The sequence below is a fragment of the Lacerta agilis genome, chromosome 9 (assembly GCF_009819535.1).
Source record: "Lacerta agilis isolate rLacAgi1 chromosome 9, rLacAgi1.pri, whole genome shotgun sequence".
Classification (NCBI taxonomy): domain Eukaryota; kingdom Metazoa; phylum Chordata; class Lepidosauria; order Squamata; family Lacertidae; genus Lacerta; species Lacerta agilis.
In genome coordinates this window covers 50475317-50492257 of record NC_046320.1, presented here as the reverse complement: position 1 = coordinate 50492257, position 16941 = coordinate 50475317, and the positions used below count along the sequence as shown (strand labels likewise).

The following is a 16941-nucleotide window of genomic DNA, read 5'->3' as shown; positions in this document are numbered from 1 at the left end:
ATTCTGCATTGTATTAGAAAATGTGTATATTCAGGAAAAATATCATACACAAATGTATATGTTAGGAGAAATTTGCACTAATGAATTTGTGTGTGCTGCTGCTGCTGCTGCTGTTGTTGTTGTTTTTAAAAAAATGCAAACTGATGTGGAAATGTGGAAAACAGAACTTATAACTGAGAGAGAAACTGAGAGTAACTGAAATTGACAGATCCATCCATCCCAACATACAGTTCTTTTCCCCAATCAGATTGCCACAAGCAAAGGTGAGGAGGAGAGCAACCAAATGACCATAAACCAAAGGGTTATGTGAACTGGGCCTTGCTTGAACACAAATGGTCAGCATGCCATGTGAGCCTGGCTCATGTTTGCTAGAGAATGTCTTCACTTAGGAATCTTTTTTTAAAACAACAACAACAACAACTTCATGTGCAAACTTAAGTGCTTACACTGGTCCCTTGTATACGTAAGTATGTAGTGTTGTATGCGGCTAGAATCTTCTTCAGACTAGAATCTCTGAGAACTTTGGTTTTTGTTAGTATTGTCAGAACATTTTGAAAAGCATCTGCAGGCAGGATCTCTTAAATCCACAGAAAACAAACGAAGTCACAGGCAGAGCTATTTGAGGCAGGAGGGTAGGGCTTCCTTTGCTACCAAACACAGGCGGCATTTAAGGTCAGATGCAGACAAACCACTATGAATTGCTTATGGCTGAAACTGGGTGATTTGTGCCTACTTCTTGTGCTCTGCGGTTGTTGGTTCATTCTGGGTTGTGTTGACTCTCTCACAGTAAGGAGGGAGGCTATAGGCTAAGGAGAGCAGTTCATAAATGTAAGGCATAAAAAAATATGAATGATATGTTGCTGGGTTGTGCATAAATAAGGGAGTCAATCCTTTATCCATGTATTTTGCTCAGTCAGACTTTTTCAAGTTTCAAGAACATGGCTTGATTGAAACTGGTATAGTATCAACTGATAATTGCTGATAATCCCAATCTCTGCTTTCTCAGGGAGCATCGATTCTCAGAATGCTGGAAGACTGGATCTCACCAGAAAAATTCCAAGCTGGTTGTCAGGTATGGTCTAGAACAGGATGTCAGGTATGGTGCAGAAAAGGAAAATAGGGAAATGCTTAGTAATTAAGTGTGCAATCCTATGCACACTTCCTTAAGAGAATAGGTCCCACTGAATACAATGGGCCTTACTTCTGAGTAAAGTTGTTTAGGATTGTGATGTGGATCATTGTAGGGAATTTTGGTCAGAACTTTAGAGAATTATTTCATTTACTTACCTCTAAAGCCAGATGGCACAATCCATTTTGGTTCACAAAACAGGTCTTGGTCTTCTCTGTGCATCCATTATATTGCGTCATTGCTCACTGTTATGTCACAGATGCATCTAGTGCCCACTGGCAGAACTGAGATCAAAGTGATGAAGGCATCCAAGCCTTTAGGATATTGCATTCTGCCATCACAGTTCTTATGCTAATAGATAAAGGTCACCGTTGGGGTGAATGTAGCCTCCCACCCTTATTTCTGTACCATGGCTGCAATCCATTTGCACTTATAATTTGCAGTCTGAAATAATGTAAGTTTGTGTCGTATGTATACGCTGAAAGTACAGAAGTAGCTGAGAGTGAGACAAACAGCGCCATCTACTGTCCCACTACAGCTAAGTCAGGAAGGTACCAGGAAAAGATGGGTGATGCTATATACCCAATGTAACCTATCTGTCAAATAGCAATTCTAATGTAGAGAAATGGATGGCTTTTCCAGTCAAAGTCATCCATATTAACTGAGGTGGTAGTAGTGGTAGAGAGATCCAGTGCTGCTGCTGTTGTTGTTGTTGCTACACACACACACACACACACACACACACACACACAGAAACACACTTTGGAACTCACTTCCTATTGACACCAGGCAGGTGCCTTCACTGTTCTCTCTTTGGCACCTACTAAAAATTATTATCTTTAGACAAGCCTACACAGATATGTAGAATGCTGATGTGTGTTTTAATATGCTTTTAGTTTATTTCTGATTTCTTTGAATGTTTTAAATAGTTCTTTTCAACTGCTTATGCCAATTATTTTATTTTATTTTGCAAACTGCAAAGAGGGTTTTGGGTTGGGGGGGGTTGCAATCAAGCAGTGTATAAATTTTATGAAATAAATAAATATACCAGAGAGCTTCAGAAGAAGCCATCTTCAGACGATCACAAAACAAAAATATGAGAGACAGCATTTCTCTACCTCTGCCCCCACCACTAATACGCCATCACTGTTACTGCCACATCATTCTCGGGAATCTCTAAAAACCTCCTCCGTGCAGTTAACCTTCCGTGGCAGAAAAACCAACCAACTACATGGGCAGAAGCTTTCATACACATTCCTGGGAGTGATGCAAGAGCAACTGCAGAAGCAATGCCAACCACGCCAACCAGGCATGCATTTAGGGAGCTCGGTCCACAAATAGCTATTATCCAAGCATATGAGCTTGGATAACACATAAGAAGAACACAGGAGTATGAGATAAGCCCTGGTGGATCAGACACATCTAGTCCAGCATTCGGCTCCCACAGTGGCCAAACTCGTGGCAACGAGAAGCCCAGAAGTAGGCTGGGTGTTCAGTGAGTGGTGACTTACCATGGTGTTCCTGTAACCACCTGATGTATTTGCCAGCTATGTCATCCTGCCAAGTGGTAAGAATCTGATTATTTTATCATCATCATCACCACCACCACCATCAAAAGCACCTACACTTGATCATTAACCTCAAGAAGCAAAGACATGAAAAGATTTCCTTTGCCTCTTGGCAAATATGATCAGCTATCGAACCATGTGGTTACAAGCACCCTGTGATAATAGCAATCTGGGCATGTTAAGTACAGTCACACACAAAAATGTAGGCCCTACCATCCAACCAAGTGGTTCCCACACATGCTCCTTATCAACTATATCACTTTAAACCTGACCTCAGGTATAAGATTTAGAAGAGTAGGGGCGGGGGAACCCACCCATCTCAATTAAAAATAAAAGCACGGGGGAGGGGTGATTTAAAAAAAATTCAGCAGAAACACAGCTGTGTTCCCTGACAATACAATCTAGAGTGAAAAATAAACTTCTCTCCATGCTCCAATCTTGCATGTCTGCATGATCCATTCTTTGGTCCCTGAAAGCAAGTTCCAATGCTTTCCAAAGGACAGATCTATTTTTTATCCAGCAGTGACATTGGGAGTCAGCATTTTCCAGCCTGACACATTTACTAGGCAGTGCATTAGCACTAAAGAGCTTGCAGATTGAGAGAGAGAGAGAGAGAGAGAGAGAGAGAGAGAGAGAGAGAGAGAGAGAACACACTCTGGCTGTGTTCTTTTTTGTTTACTGAGGCCCACATGGTGTACCTGGATTATAAATTCCTGTCTTGGTAAATGGATGAGTGTTATTTTAAGATGTGTTCTCGAATAATGGGAATATGAGCTCAACCAGGGTATAATGAGAACAATCTGCTCTCTTACATAAATAGTTTTTAATTGGGGGGAATAATTAAGGTCAATGAGAATTACATTTGTAACTGTTTAATCAAGGACAGATTAAAAAAAAATAACCCTCAAAAAATCTCAGATCCCTTTCATTCATCTTGTACAACTTTTCTGTATAATCATTCTGGTCACAGATGAAATTCTTGGGCGACCAGCATCTTACACCCGGTGATCTTGGAAGCTCAGCATCCTACACCTGGATCTTGCACATCAAGGCTGGGGAACCTACAGCTCTCCAGATGTTGGAGGACTACAACTCCCATCAGCACCAGATTTAGGGTGGTGCTGGCAGTTCCTCTTCAAAAGGGTCTGAACCAAGGGGGTACAAAATGCGCTGTACTGCACTTGAGAGCATACACAGAAAAGAAAGCAAGAGGGAGGAGGGCATGAACATAAGAAATATTTAGGGAAGGCACAACATTTTGTCCTCATTCAGGGTGCCATATTACCAAAGTGTGTCCCTGATCCTATCATACTTAACCAGTGTCTGTGGTGGCTGAGGTTGAGGGGTATTGTGGTCCAACATTTGGAGGGCCACAGGTTCTTCAGCTTGGCACACACAATCATTCATTTTATTTGTATGCCACTTTTCCACAAAAGAATAATGCTCAAAGCGACTTACAACAAAGAAACAGATATGTATTTCAAACATTGCACACAGAAAAACCCTAATAACATAGCAAAACAATAACATAGTAACATTTTCACAATAACATAGCAAAAGAAAAATATTATAACATACCCAAAAAAAACCAACCCACATTTCAATACTATAAATAGAACAACATGCAGCATCCAAGGGCAAGGATATTGCAGAAGTCGGGGGCGGAGCTAGCTCTCTTTCGTTGTGGCGGCTGAAGGAAGATGACGAAAGGAACATCCTCCTTTGGAAAGCGTCGCAATAAGACGCACACTTTGTGCCGTCGATGTGGGTCCAAGGCCTATCATCTCCAGAAGTCCACCTGTGGAAAATGTGGGTATCCTGCTAAACGCAAGAGAAAGTATAACTGGAGTGCTAAGGCCAAGAGACGCAATACTACCGGAACTGGCCGTATGAGGCATCTGAAAAAGGTCTACTGCAGATTCAGGAATGGATTCCGTGAAGGAACAGCGCCAAAGCCCAAGAGAGCTGCTGTTGCAGCATCCAGCTCATCTTAAGGACTCAAATGTCTTTTAAAATAAATGGCCTGAACTGCGGGGGGGGGGGGGGGAAAATGCAGCATCCAAAAGCAAAAACAACAAGGGAACTTCACAGTTTCACTTTAGTCCTAGAAACACCCTTCCTGAGATGTTGCTCACAGTCCCTCTCCCGCAGCAGATGTGTAAGCAGCAGTTTGTTCAATGGAGTTTACTTCTGACTGAATATGTTTAGGGAGCATCCATGTAGTTCAGTGTTATGTGAGGAAGAACTTGATGATTCAGGCCAGACAGTGGCCCATCTAGGGCAGCATCCTGTTCTCCCCTCAATTAGAACCTGAGTGCAATAGTCCTCCTGCCATTCCCAGCAGCTGGTACCGAGACACATGCTGCCATTGAGGCAGAGCATAGGCATCATGGCGAAGGGCCACTGATAGCCTCCTCCTCCTCCTCCTCCTCCTCCTCCTCCTCCTCCATGAATTTGTCTCATCCTCTTTTAAAGTCATCCATGTTTTTGGCCGCCAATGCCTCCTGTGGGAACAAATGGTTTAACTTGGCCCTCGGAGAAGAAGCACTTTCTTTTGCCCGTCCTGTATCCTCCAACAATCCTCCAGCTTCATTCGATGCCCATGAGTTCTAACGTTAGGAGAGGAGAGAAAAGCATTCTCTATCCACTTTCTTCATGCCTTGTAGAATTGTATACACTTATTGCATGTCAAGGGTTGGTTCACACTTCTGCTGTGCCTAGAAAGCACGTGTCTGAGTGGTTTTCCCTTTGCTCCTCTCCTTTCCAAGGGAAAAACTGCTCTTTAGCAATAGATTGGAACAAATGGCAATCCAGGGAAAACCCAAATTGTCATTTTCTCCAATTGTGCACTAAAGGTAGCAGGGTTTATTGGTTTGTGTTTTTTGTTTTGCTTTTGCTTTTATCGTGTGTTTTGTGCTTTTATGTTTCATTTTTATATTGTGAACTGCCCTGAGATCTGCAGGTGAAGGGCAGTGTACAAATCTTAATAAGAGTAAGAATAAAACTGTTTTCCCTGTGGGGAATCAGAAGCACAAGAGGATGTGTGGCTAAGCCCTCCCATGCCTTTCCTCTAAATTGAAAAGCCCCAAATACTACAACCTTCCCCAGGAGTATATCCTATAGTGTTCAGCGGGAACCTGAATTTCCTTGAGAATCTTGTCCAGAGCAATGTTATTTCCTTTAGCCCTCTCTGTGTTTTGGAAACTTGTCTGTTGCTTGCAGGCAAGTCTTAAACTGACTGCAGCTGTACGTAAGTGAGATATACCAACAGCAACAACTGCATGCTGCAGAACTTCTAACATTGGGCCATTAAAGCTGTTGAGGTAACTGTTTCCATTTTCTCCAACAGAAATATTTAAAAGAACATGAATTCAAAAATGCAAAAACAAGTGATTTCTGGAAAGCACTGGGAGAGGTATGTGTATGTATGACTATGTATCAGTTCAAATTTTTGTATTATTTTATTAGGGACAGCCTCCTAGTCCCACTTCCCCAATCTTTCTGTTTGGCTAGGAAATCTAATCTTAAGAACAACTTCTCTCCATACATTTTGAATGCATTGCTTCTGGCTCACACAAACTCCCACTAAGCGCGACAGCATTTTTCAGTAAGGAAATGCCTCAAGGCATGTGGATAAGAAGAAAACCATAATGAAAATGAACTGCAAAAGAATTTCAATGTATTGGGCATTTCTGTTCAGCATGCTTCATCCATAATCTGCCCTGCTATTTTTAAACAAGGAAGAGGCTCACCTGGTGGTGCGGAACTGCTGCAATAGGACTTTTGCAGCAGTAACGCCTAGTGGGAAGGGTGACGAGGTGGCAAGGTCAGAGCTGCACCGACAACCTGCAGGATTGGCTCTGCTGGTGCATCTGCCACCTTGTCCCTCCTACTAAGTGGCACTCCACCCCACTAAGTGAGATTCTCCTGCAAGAGCAACATCAAGTAACTTACACCTCTTAAATAAGACTGCTGAAGTGAAGAAAGCTTGGGTTAACTGGGAGTGTACTTTTGTGAAAGTACCAGCTCAGTTCTGGTTCTGAGAACAAATTCCAGGGTTCAGAATGTGCTCAGAGGCAACTTGTTCTTTAGTTCTGACCATAGGCTTGTTCACACATTACACAAGCGTTGTTGTGAAAGAGTGTACGGTTTTGTGCAGCTCAGCTGTTGTATACACAGATGCACTGACTGTACACTTGTTGAATGTTACTGTGCAAGCAGTCAGCTCAACTGTTTGTGTACAGAATTGTAAATTTGTTGTATGGAACATGTGAACACGCATTTATTATTATTATTATTATTATTATTATTGCTCCTGGCTCTGGTCTTGATGCTCTAGTGGTTCCAGTGAATTGGTTCTAATGAGCCTGAAGACTGCTCCCCTCTGGCCTATTGCCTTTTATCAGTGCAGTCCTTGCTGTCCTGATTGCAAAATTATGGAGAGGAGAAAAGAGAACATGAATGAATCAAGAAGTGCAGATCACTAGGAATGGATGTCTGGTGGCAGTCTTGAGATTCTTTTATTCTTCTATCTTTTTTCGGGGGGGGGGAATAGAAGCAGTTTGACTAAAAGTGCTAAGCAAGGATACGCTCTTCTTATCAACCCCAGTTGGATTCTCAGGTCCTTTGAAACCCTTCCACCCCCCCTTTAGGACCATTAATCATGTTTGCCTATGTTTAGAATGAAGCTGTCAGACAGCATCTCAGGCAGATTCCCTGTGGCTTTCGTAGCCACAGTGCATGCAGACAAGTAGCCATGGCTCTTTCTTCCATCACTGTGGCACACTTGGGTGGGTGAGGTTGTTGCCTACAGAACTTTTTCCAGAGCCAGAGCTTTTATCTGGGGGGGGGGGGCGAGGATGAGATTTCTTCCAGGCACCTTGTGTCTGGCAATGTCCAAATCCCTCTCCTTCCTTTCGTTATACTAATCATAGCAAACATCTTCATATTGAATTTGCTATACTTCCGCCCCCCCCCCCAAAAAAAAAATTATGGAAGGAAAATATGAAAGATATTGAATGCTGTCACCTAAGGTGGCTTGTGATATCTTGAGCAGTCACCTCTGCAGGAACTCCAAAAGGTTGCCATCTATGGAAACAGTGTATAATGACTGACTGGCCTTTCCTTGCTGTTTACAATCAATAAATACTGTTATTTAGACCTGGTATGCCCATGCCTTTTCTAAAGCCAGCATTTAGAAGAGAAAACTGTCGGTTCTCACCACCTGAGCAGAAGAGTAATATCCTTCTTCAGTCTCCTTTTGGCGTTCTCAGCATGATCACCCACTGTTATTCTTAGGTAAGTGGTTATCCTGTCCAAGAAGTAATGGACACCTGGACCAGGCAGATGGGCTACCCTGTGCTGAATGTTCTTCCAAACTCAACGATCACACAACAGCGCTTTCTCCTGGATCCCACGGCAGACCCTTCCCAGCCAGCTTCTGAATTCGGGTACAGTTTCTCCAGTAGATGAGTATGCATTTTGCAATGCCGGTCAGAGTCCAAATGGATATGTTTTGCTTCTCCAAAGCGTTTTAATAAAACAAATTCCCACCCCCTGTGAAAAGCTGTGCATAAATTTTTAAAAAGCTGCATTGGAGTTGGGTCTATGTAAGTACTCTGCCACCTTGGTAGCACTGGACTCAACTCACCACAGCAGGTGTGCACCTTAATCCATTTTTGTTGGTGTCGCTTATTTAATCTAGCCAAACTATGGACCATTGCTACAGTACATTTCATCGATGTTGTTTTAAAAAATACTTTGGTGGTGGTGTTTGTTTGTTTTTTAAAAGTGAAATCTCTCTCTTTTCCAAATGTTCAGCTATAGGTGGAATATCCCAGTGAAATGGTATGAGGGAGCTGACACTGATACAATATTCTACAATAAATCAAATTTAGCAGGTAATCCTCATTAGCAGACAATAGCTCTCTATGCAATAAAGTTTATTAAGCAGCATGCAAACATCAAGCTTCATGTTAAACATTAGTCTTTCGTGCTCCACAAGCTGGCATAGTAAATATGTGATCTGGGTAGAACCCAGCAACATTTACTGTCCTACAAATGTGATTTGCTGAATTTATCTCACAGTCTTTTCTTGTGTGGCATGCTTCTTTTAAATCTGCCGCTTATTCTTAACTGCTGTTGGGTTTGCTTGTTTGTTTCCTTTTTAGGTTGTGCTTCTCTTATTGTGCTAATTTTGTGTGAGCTGCCTTGTGCACCTTTGTAGAAAAGTGGGGCATAGGTACTCTGAAATAGCAATAATAACATGTTGGATTATGGGCAGGTAAAACAGCAAAGGAATCACAAAATCATTTGGCCCAAATCCCATCAAATTGGCCCTAACTGGACAAGTGATAAACACTAAATCTGGGGTTAAACCACAGCCAAGAAATTGTTTGAATGTTTCATCATGAGGCCCAAACACAGAAGGTACTTCTGAAAAACCTTGCAAGGAAGCTAACTGAAAGTTGTGCATTGCTGAACATAAGATGTGTTCTAGATTTATAATGGAGGAATCAGATCATTATTTGCCAGCAGTTCACTCACACAGGAACATTGCATGCCACCATAATAAGGGCATTGTCATAAGACTGAAGTGCTTTTGACTTGGTGGCTGAGTATGTGACAAGAGAAGAGAGATAACTTAGTGTTGCAATCAAGTCTATGACAAAAGACAGGGGAGAAATCTGATTTGTAAATAGCTAAAATCCAAAGTCCAGTGATCTCAGTGAGTCTGTAGACTACTCAATAGTCAGATACATCCCTATTTAACTCAGTGTAGCTGGCTTCCAAGTAAATAGAATCATGCGACCCCTAAAATAAATAATAAATGTTAACAAACAAAACAAAACAAAACACTGCCCCATTTATCATGGGGTGATAAATATTTCCAATTAACATCCTGTCTGCATGTGAAAATTGCCAATTAAACTACATTTCATTAAATCAGTAAAGTTCATTTCAGCTTTTTTTTTTTTAGTCCTGTTATCACAATGAAATGCTTTCTAAGTTGGGATGGCAAAGGTTATGTAGCTAGAGAACCTTCCAAACTGATTTTAATTAAATTGGCTCAAATTTCTTCTGAACACAGTGTGTAACTGTTGGATTTGCGTTGTCTTCAGGAGGTACTAGAACAGGAAGAATGTTGGGGGAAGTTAAGGAGAGAGGTAGCCTTGCCACTGGTATCTAATTCTGCTGATAACATCCAGACTTGATTACTACCATATGTTGCGTGTGCAGCTGCCCTGGGAACTTCGGTTGGTTCATAATAGGGCAGTCAGACTATTGACTGGAACTGACTGGTTGAAATGTATGTTGGCAGCAGGAGTGGTCAGGGAGGAGGGTCGGCACCACACACCTGGCCTTGATCAGAGGTTATCAGAGGACTGCTTTCTCCTGTGGGGAAGAAAGGGAGAAGGCAGAACAGCCCAGAGAGATACCCATCCACCCAGCTCCTGAATCTCCAGCTGAGATGTTCCTCCTTTAACTGGCTCTAGGTCCATCTTTGTCCTGCCGACAGATCTAGTTTTCAAGTACTCTCCACCACCACCACTCGTAGCTAGCCTTGGCTGTTCAATTATATAGGTTTAATTAATGTTTGTTGTTTTAATGTTTATATGCAAGAAGCATTGTGAGAGTCACCTGAAAGGAGGAGTATGTAACTTCACCTAACGGACTTTCATGCACACAATAAAACTTTATTCTCCTGTCCCCTCCCTCTAAAGCATCCTCAAAATCAGGATCAAAGAGTTGCGATACCCTCTGAAGCAGATTTTGAGGGTGCATAGTCTAACATTGCTCACATCAGTTGGGCAGAGCATGATGCTGATAATGCCAAGCTTGCATCCAACATTAATAATAAACATCTGCATTTAAAAAAAAGTGCACAGAAAGGCAAAAATGTTTTGAATGACCCATCTAATTTGGCCATCACATATAATTGTGGTTCTTCCTTGTTCTAGTTCGAAACTAGCATAATTTGGAGAGTTGATATGTCATCTAGTCATATGTTCAGAAGTCCTTCACCACTGTTTGTTTGTTTTTAACCACCACAGGAATTACTATTACGCGACCCAACAATCCTGGTCCCAATTCTTTCTTGAAAGTGAACCAGGATCATGTTGGGTTCTATCGTGTCAACTATGAAACACAAGCCTGGGAAGGCTTAGCCAGGATTATGATGAACAGCCACAAGGTCAGTCTGCTGAACAGTTGCTTTATGGGATGTATAGATGATCACTCAGGGCCAGATTCAACTAACCCAGTGCCCTAGTAGCAACCAGCACAACAGCTTCCACTACTGCTTTCTCCCCTCCCACTGTGTGCTGTTGGGTGCCCCCTGCACTTCCCCCCAATCCACTCTGGAGCATTGGGGAAACACCCAGAATGGCATACAGAGGGAGGAGAGGGAATGATGGGATGGTCAGAAAAGTGTGGTGTTGAACAGCTATGTTTTTATTTCATCCTTTGGTTTCGCCACCAGAACTCACCTGCTTATTTCCTTTTTCTCCCATAAGCAATTTAGTCTGGCAGATCGCGCTGGCTTTCTGGAGGATGCGTTTTCATTGGCCAGGTGAGTGTCATAATCAAAGGAACTCAAGTAGACATGTCATCTTATTATTTGTACCACACAACACTGAAATTTGGTTAGTCATCATTATATTTAACTGAAGAAAAAATAGAAATTGAGTTTTATAAGTATATTGTTGCAGTAACCTTTGTCCTCCCTGTCTTAAGGCTGCAATCCTAGGCTTACTTCTTTAGGAGCAAAACCCATTTTTCAGTGGAACTCACTTCAGAATAGATAGGCATGGGAGCAGGCAGCATGGCTGAGGGACCCCTTTCATGTGATTGAATGCTCACCTGTTCTAGGAAGGGGGTGACTTAGCCCCAAAGTAGCATCTAGGACCTCCAGATGTTGGACTTCAACTTCCAGCAGCCTCAGCCAAGTGGCCAATGGTCAGAGGCAACATCTGTAGCACCATAGGTTTTTCTTCCCTGATCCAGAATCATAATCACTGATCCTTCACAACTTCAATAGCAGAAGATATCTTGTGTCCACAGAGCCATAATGGTTTCTTAGAACTCTGGCAAGTGCCTTCTTTCCACAGGTTTTATTATATGACTGGATCTAGGCAGGAGGTTAACTTATAATTGATTTAAAGCTGCAGCCCTGAGCTTGATGACTGCACAAAGTAACATGTTTGCACGAGACCCTTGAATTGTAGCACCTGCCCTGGTTTGCTAGATTCCCATCTAACGGGGATAATCTCAATTCCTATCTTGCTTGTGAATATCAGACACATTGAATCAATACTCCTGACACTTGCAGGGTGGGGAGGGGGCTTCCATCCAGAAGTACTGTACCCCAGGATCAAATTGCACGCCACTGTGATGAAAGTTTGAGGAGCTTCCTGTCTATTATGACCCAGTACAGGCAATTGCTTTTGCTATGGAATGAAGCTGAAGAGCTCTTGTAAGACTAGAACTAAGTAACTGTGTACAGAAAGGATAAATGCAGACAACTGGGGAGACTCTTCATAGAAATCTTGTAGAAAGTCAAGAGAACATAAAGGCAACTTAGAACTCGTTGCTAAATCCGTTAGGCATGGATCTGGAATAAGAAAATGAAGGCAGAATCAAAGTTTTGTTCCTAAGTTGCTTGGAGCTACTCAGATGGCTTGCCCATTCCCCATCACAAAAAAAGAAAGAAATAGCATTTCCCAGAGACAGATTCTCCAGTTGTAAGAGCATATTCACTTGTACCTCTAGAGGCCAGGGCAGCAAGGGATTAGAGAGGGAGGAGAAATTCAAGTCAGTATGCTGAATCTAACACATTTGCACTTTCCAAAACAGTGCACAAACCAAAACACTGCTATCCAGAATTTACACTTGTCCAAATTTTGTGATACAGTTCTCTAACCAATGTTTGCAAAAATGCATGCATTAGGGGAAAGTGTGCATAAAACAACTTGCAAACAAGTGTACATCAGTCAATACTGTATATTATACATATGTTTATTAGGAGAAATTCACACTAAAGTGCTGATGACTTTTTATTGCCATCCCAATTCCGTTCCACAAGTAATTTTTGGTATGGGACAAAACACAATTGATGCTGTTAAGGGATATCTATCTCCCAGGCAGCACAGGTCTTGATGTTTTTCCTCGTTCCTTTTTGCATCCTTGTTGACAGCATTCCAAATCCTGCACACAAACGAGCCTTTTAAGCATCTAGTGCTATTGCAGGAGGAGATGAACTCATCACCAAGCATTACTGTCTAAAGGACAAAACGTTCTGAAATTACATTGATGCAAACCTCAATGAATTATTGCTGTAGTAACATCTGACTTTTCTCATGTAGGGAGGGGTGGGAGATGGAGAATAGGAGTCGTACTTCTTCCCCCATATTACATGCAGGATGGATTTCTCTTCCCTCCTCCCACCTCCCAAAAATATGCTGGTCTGCTCTGTCATGAAACTGGGCATGCCTCCAGAGCAGGCTTTGAGGGCAATCACTGTGTTATTACAAGTTCCCCAACAGACACAGTGCTGATCTGTTGCTTGTTTTTGATGTGCCTCAATTTAATCTTAAAGCCAGTCAACATAAACTGAATTCTCATGAGTGCCTGAAAATGTCCAAGCTGAAAATGCCATATGAATGAGGAATTAAGACAGTTAAAGTCTGCCTTACTTCCTCTTTGTGGTATTTGGGAGACTGAAAGATTTTGATACATTGCCTAAAATATACATGCCTTAAATTTCCTCTGCAGTTGACATAGGCAGAGTTTCACTGGGAGTAAGAATTTATCCACCCTTGTCCCTATGCAGTTTAGCCCTGTAAAGCACAGGAATGTGGAGATTCCCCAGAATTTGTTTAAAGGCCTTTCCCACCTGCCACCTCACAAGCTTTTCAGGTCACTTTCACATATTGTTCATTATTAACTTATTTTAAAATGCATACCCTGCTTTTCCCATCCACAAAGGAGTTGCTCAAAGACTGTGACAGCCTGTGGCAAATTAGTGCCTTTGTTTGATTCTAAACACTTCTGTTCAGAATGGTGCTAAATTTATCATGCAAATACATAGGGGAAAGGGGCAGTGATGGCACCAGAAAAAATGTATATGGGGGTAGGCATAGAAGGGGCAAAGTATATTTCTAGGTGGGCAAGTTGTGTCCCACATGTTAAGAAAAATAACAATATATGTTAATCAAAGGAGTTCAGCAATGGGAGGGTTGGCACTGCCCCCCTCTGGTGTCACCTGTTGGAGGAGGGGAATACAGCTGCAACTATAAAGGTAAAGGTAAAGGTAAAGGTACCCCTGACCATTTGGTCCATCTTGCTCTATAGGCCGAGGGAGGCGGCGTTTGTCTGCAGACAGCTTCCAGGTCATGTGGCCAGCATGACTAAGCTGCTTCTGGCGAACCAGAGCAGCGCATGGAAACACCGTTTACCTTCCCACCAGAGTGGTACCTATTTATCTACTTGCACTTTGACATGCTTTTGAACTGCTAAGTGGGCAGGAGCAGGGATCAAGCAATAGGAGCTCACCCCATCGCGGGGATTTGAACCGCCGACCATCTGATCAGCAGGACCTAGGCTCTGTGGTTTAGACCACAGCGCCACCTGCAGCTGCAACTATAAGCAGTACTAAATCAGATGCTTATCTAGACAGTTCTACAATAAAGCAGTTGTTGAAACTTCTCGTTTTTTATTTATTTCTCAGGGCTGGACTTCTGAATTATAGTTATGCCTTGAACTTAACACGTTATCTAAAAAATGAGGAAGAATATATACCATGGCAAAGAGCCATAGTAGCTGTATCCTATCTTAGAGACATGCTTGCGGATGATAATACACTCTATCCCAAATTTCAGGTAAGGTTGCCAATGAAGTATAGAACTGTATGCCAACAACAATAATAGCAAAAGAAGGCTGTAACCCTGGCCTTCATTTTCTCCTCCTAGCTACAAGCAGAGGAGTTCTCCATTTTGGTTCTTAGGAGCCAGGGGAGCAAAGAGAAAAGTCTTTCCTCCATGTGCACTGCTTTCTGCCTCCCAGGATGCCTGTAATTATTTAAGGACAAACAAAATATGTAGCTGCTTTCTATGTATAATTAAGCAAATGTCAAGATTGCCCTTGAAGGTTGTAGATTTAATGTTCTTCCAAGGCTGACCCTGGTAAGTATTAATACATTTCTGAATCTTCTAGACCTGCAACAGAATGTTGCAATGTGAACTGTTAATGGTCAGAGTTGGTTTGCCTGTTTTCTATACCACTCTTCATCCGAGGATCGGGGGGCAGTTTACAACATAAAAACACAAAAGTACATAACATAGCATGAAACAAAAAAGAATCCCCACAAAATTTAAAAGGCCATAGATCATTTAATTAGCTAAAGGCCTGGGAGAAAAGGAATGTTTTTACCTGGTGCCTAAAAAGATGTAATGAAGGTGCCAGGCTAGCCTCTCTGCGGAGAGCATTCCACAAATGGGAAGCTACCACAGAAAAGGCCTGTACCAGCCAGCCATGCTGTCCTCTACATCCCATCTAAATCCCATCCCCCTGGTTTTCCATTCCTTTCCACAAGAGACATTCAGTGTGCTCAGCCCTCATTAGTATGTGTCCCCCCTCCCCCTTATACCTCTGAAAACTTTGGTGTTTTCCCAAGCCTGTGTAGATCAGCATTTGGAGTTCAACATTAGTATATATGATTTGGGGAATACATTGGGCATATTTACACTATAAAATAATTGTGGATTTACATAGGTTTAACAATCATGGTTTCCACCAAAAGATTCTTGGAACTGTGGCTTGGTACTAGTGCTGAGTAGTCCCAATATCCTCAAGGAACTATGGCTTGTCAGGGTTCAGTGGAAAAGTGCATTGGCATCATTATTTGGGCAGGATTTCAAGAGCAACTGTAAACAGGGTGCTCCCATCTGCAGGCACAATGTTATTTGTTGTATTTTTATTTATGTTGTAGTCTTGATTTATGTATAAGCCACTTTTCCATCCAAAAAAGGACCCTCAAAGTGGCATAATTCGTGAAAAGCAAAAAGCAATTCGACAAAAACCAAAATCAAAACAATAACAGACTAAAATCTTGAGAAGTACAGAAACAGGAGCCTTCAGATAGGACAGACCTCTGGGCCAGCATGTGATTCTGGCTAAGCTCCTGTTCTATAACTCCTCCATTTCTACCAGTAGTTGACGACATTGTGGTGCTCCTCTGACCTCCTGACAGCTGAGATACTGCTGCTTAGTGGGAAGTAGAGAGGGAAGGGCTAGCCAGCGGAGAGGTTGGCAGGTGCTGATACACTAGCAGGAGTGCCAGATGGCATCAGGCAGATCTCCCTGCTGCCTTGCCTATCTCCATCTTTCTCCCAGTAAGCAGCAGCATCTCAGCATTTTGGAGCTCAATTGAGCACTGCCATTCCACAACGCCATCCACTACTGATCTCTACCCACCTGCTCTCCTTGTGCTGGCAGTGATCTGCTGGCATAGGGGTTGCGCTGACCCAGCAGTCTTCTGGCGCAACAGTACTTTTGTGCTGGCTTAAATGCACGTGCCAGCATAATGTTTTGCACTGCCAGTGCAAGGGGATTTAGTTCTGTGGTCCTGTATTTGTCCATCTGTCATAATTGGCAGATGGGACCACTCTGATAAATGCAGAGCCTATCAAATCATTTGAATGTCTCTTAATGAGCAGTGATGTAAGATAGAATCCTTACCAGCAGTCCTCAAGGATAGGACGACACAGGCAATACTTCTCTGGAACAAGTTCTGTTGACACAACAGAATGCAGACTTTTATGATAACAATGGGTGAAGCTGGAATGCATGTGGTGGGGAGACTGTTTGGCCAGACACAATGACAGTGGGATGAGGAATAGCTTGCTCATTGTGCTATAGCCTCGCCCACACCCATCTGAGTGAAATTCCACCCGCTAACAAGGATCTATTGAATGCAAAGGCTTTAAGTTGTGCTCACCAATTAGTCCACAAAAAAGTAACACCTTAAGTCAATTCTCTTTTCATTATTACTGTATGTTACTCTCCATAATAAGCATTACTTTTGGGTTTTTTTTCAAAGAGAGACCAGAGATTCAAGCTGCTGAATCTTAGAATTGTAGTCTGTTCCCACTCAGTCCCACCCGTTTCAGTGAGTTTACCTGGGGACAGAGCTCTACAAACTACAACCAGGGCCTTGCAAATGCTGTGTGGCGTGCCTGGTTTGTT

General features: G+C 42.4%; 2 protein-coding genes across 2 annotated transcripts in view; both read left to right on the top strand.

Annotated features, from left to right (window-relative positions):
- Positions 1–16941, top strand: part of ENPEP (glutamyl aminopeptidase) — a 51789-nt gene that overhangs the window by 27260 nt on the left and 7588 nt on the right. Inside the window, exons 8-14 of the mRNA XM_033160194.1 lie at positions 1007–1072; positions 6047–6112; positions 7996–8147; positions 8518–8597; positions 10752–10891; positions 11214–11269; positions 14426–14576. Coding sequence (XP_033016085.1) covers positions 1007–1072; positions 6047–6112; positions 7996–8147; positions 8518–8597; positions 10752–10891; positions 11214–11269; positions 14426–14576 — 711 coding nt within the window. The remainder of the gene's footprint in view (positions 1–1006; positions 1073–6046; positions 6113–7995; positions 8148–8517; positions 8598–10751; positions 10892–11213; positions 11270–14425; positions 14577–16941) is intronic.
- On the top strand, positions 4352–4729 carry LOC117052870 (60S ribosomal protein L37-like). The gene has a single exon (XM_033160195.1). It carries the CDS (start codon positions 4398–4400, stop codon positions 4689–4691), a length of 294 nt encoding a protein of 97 aa, XP_033016086.1. The 5' UTR covers positions 4352–4397; the 3' UTR covers positions 4692–4729.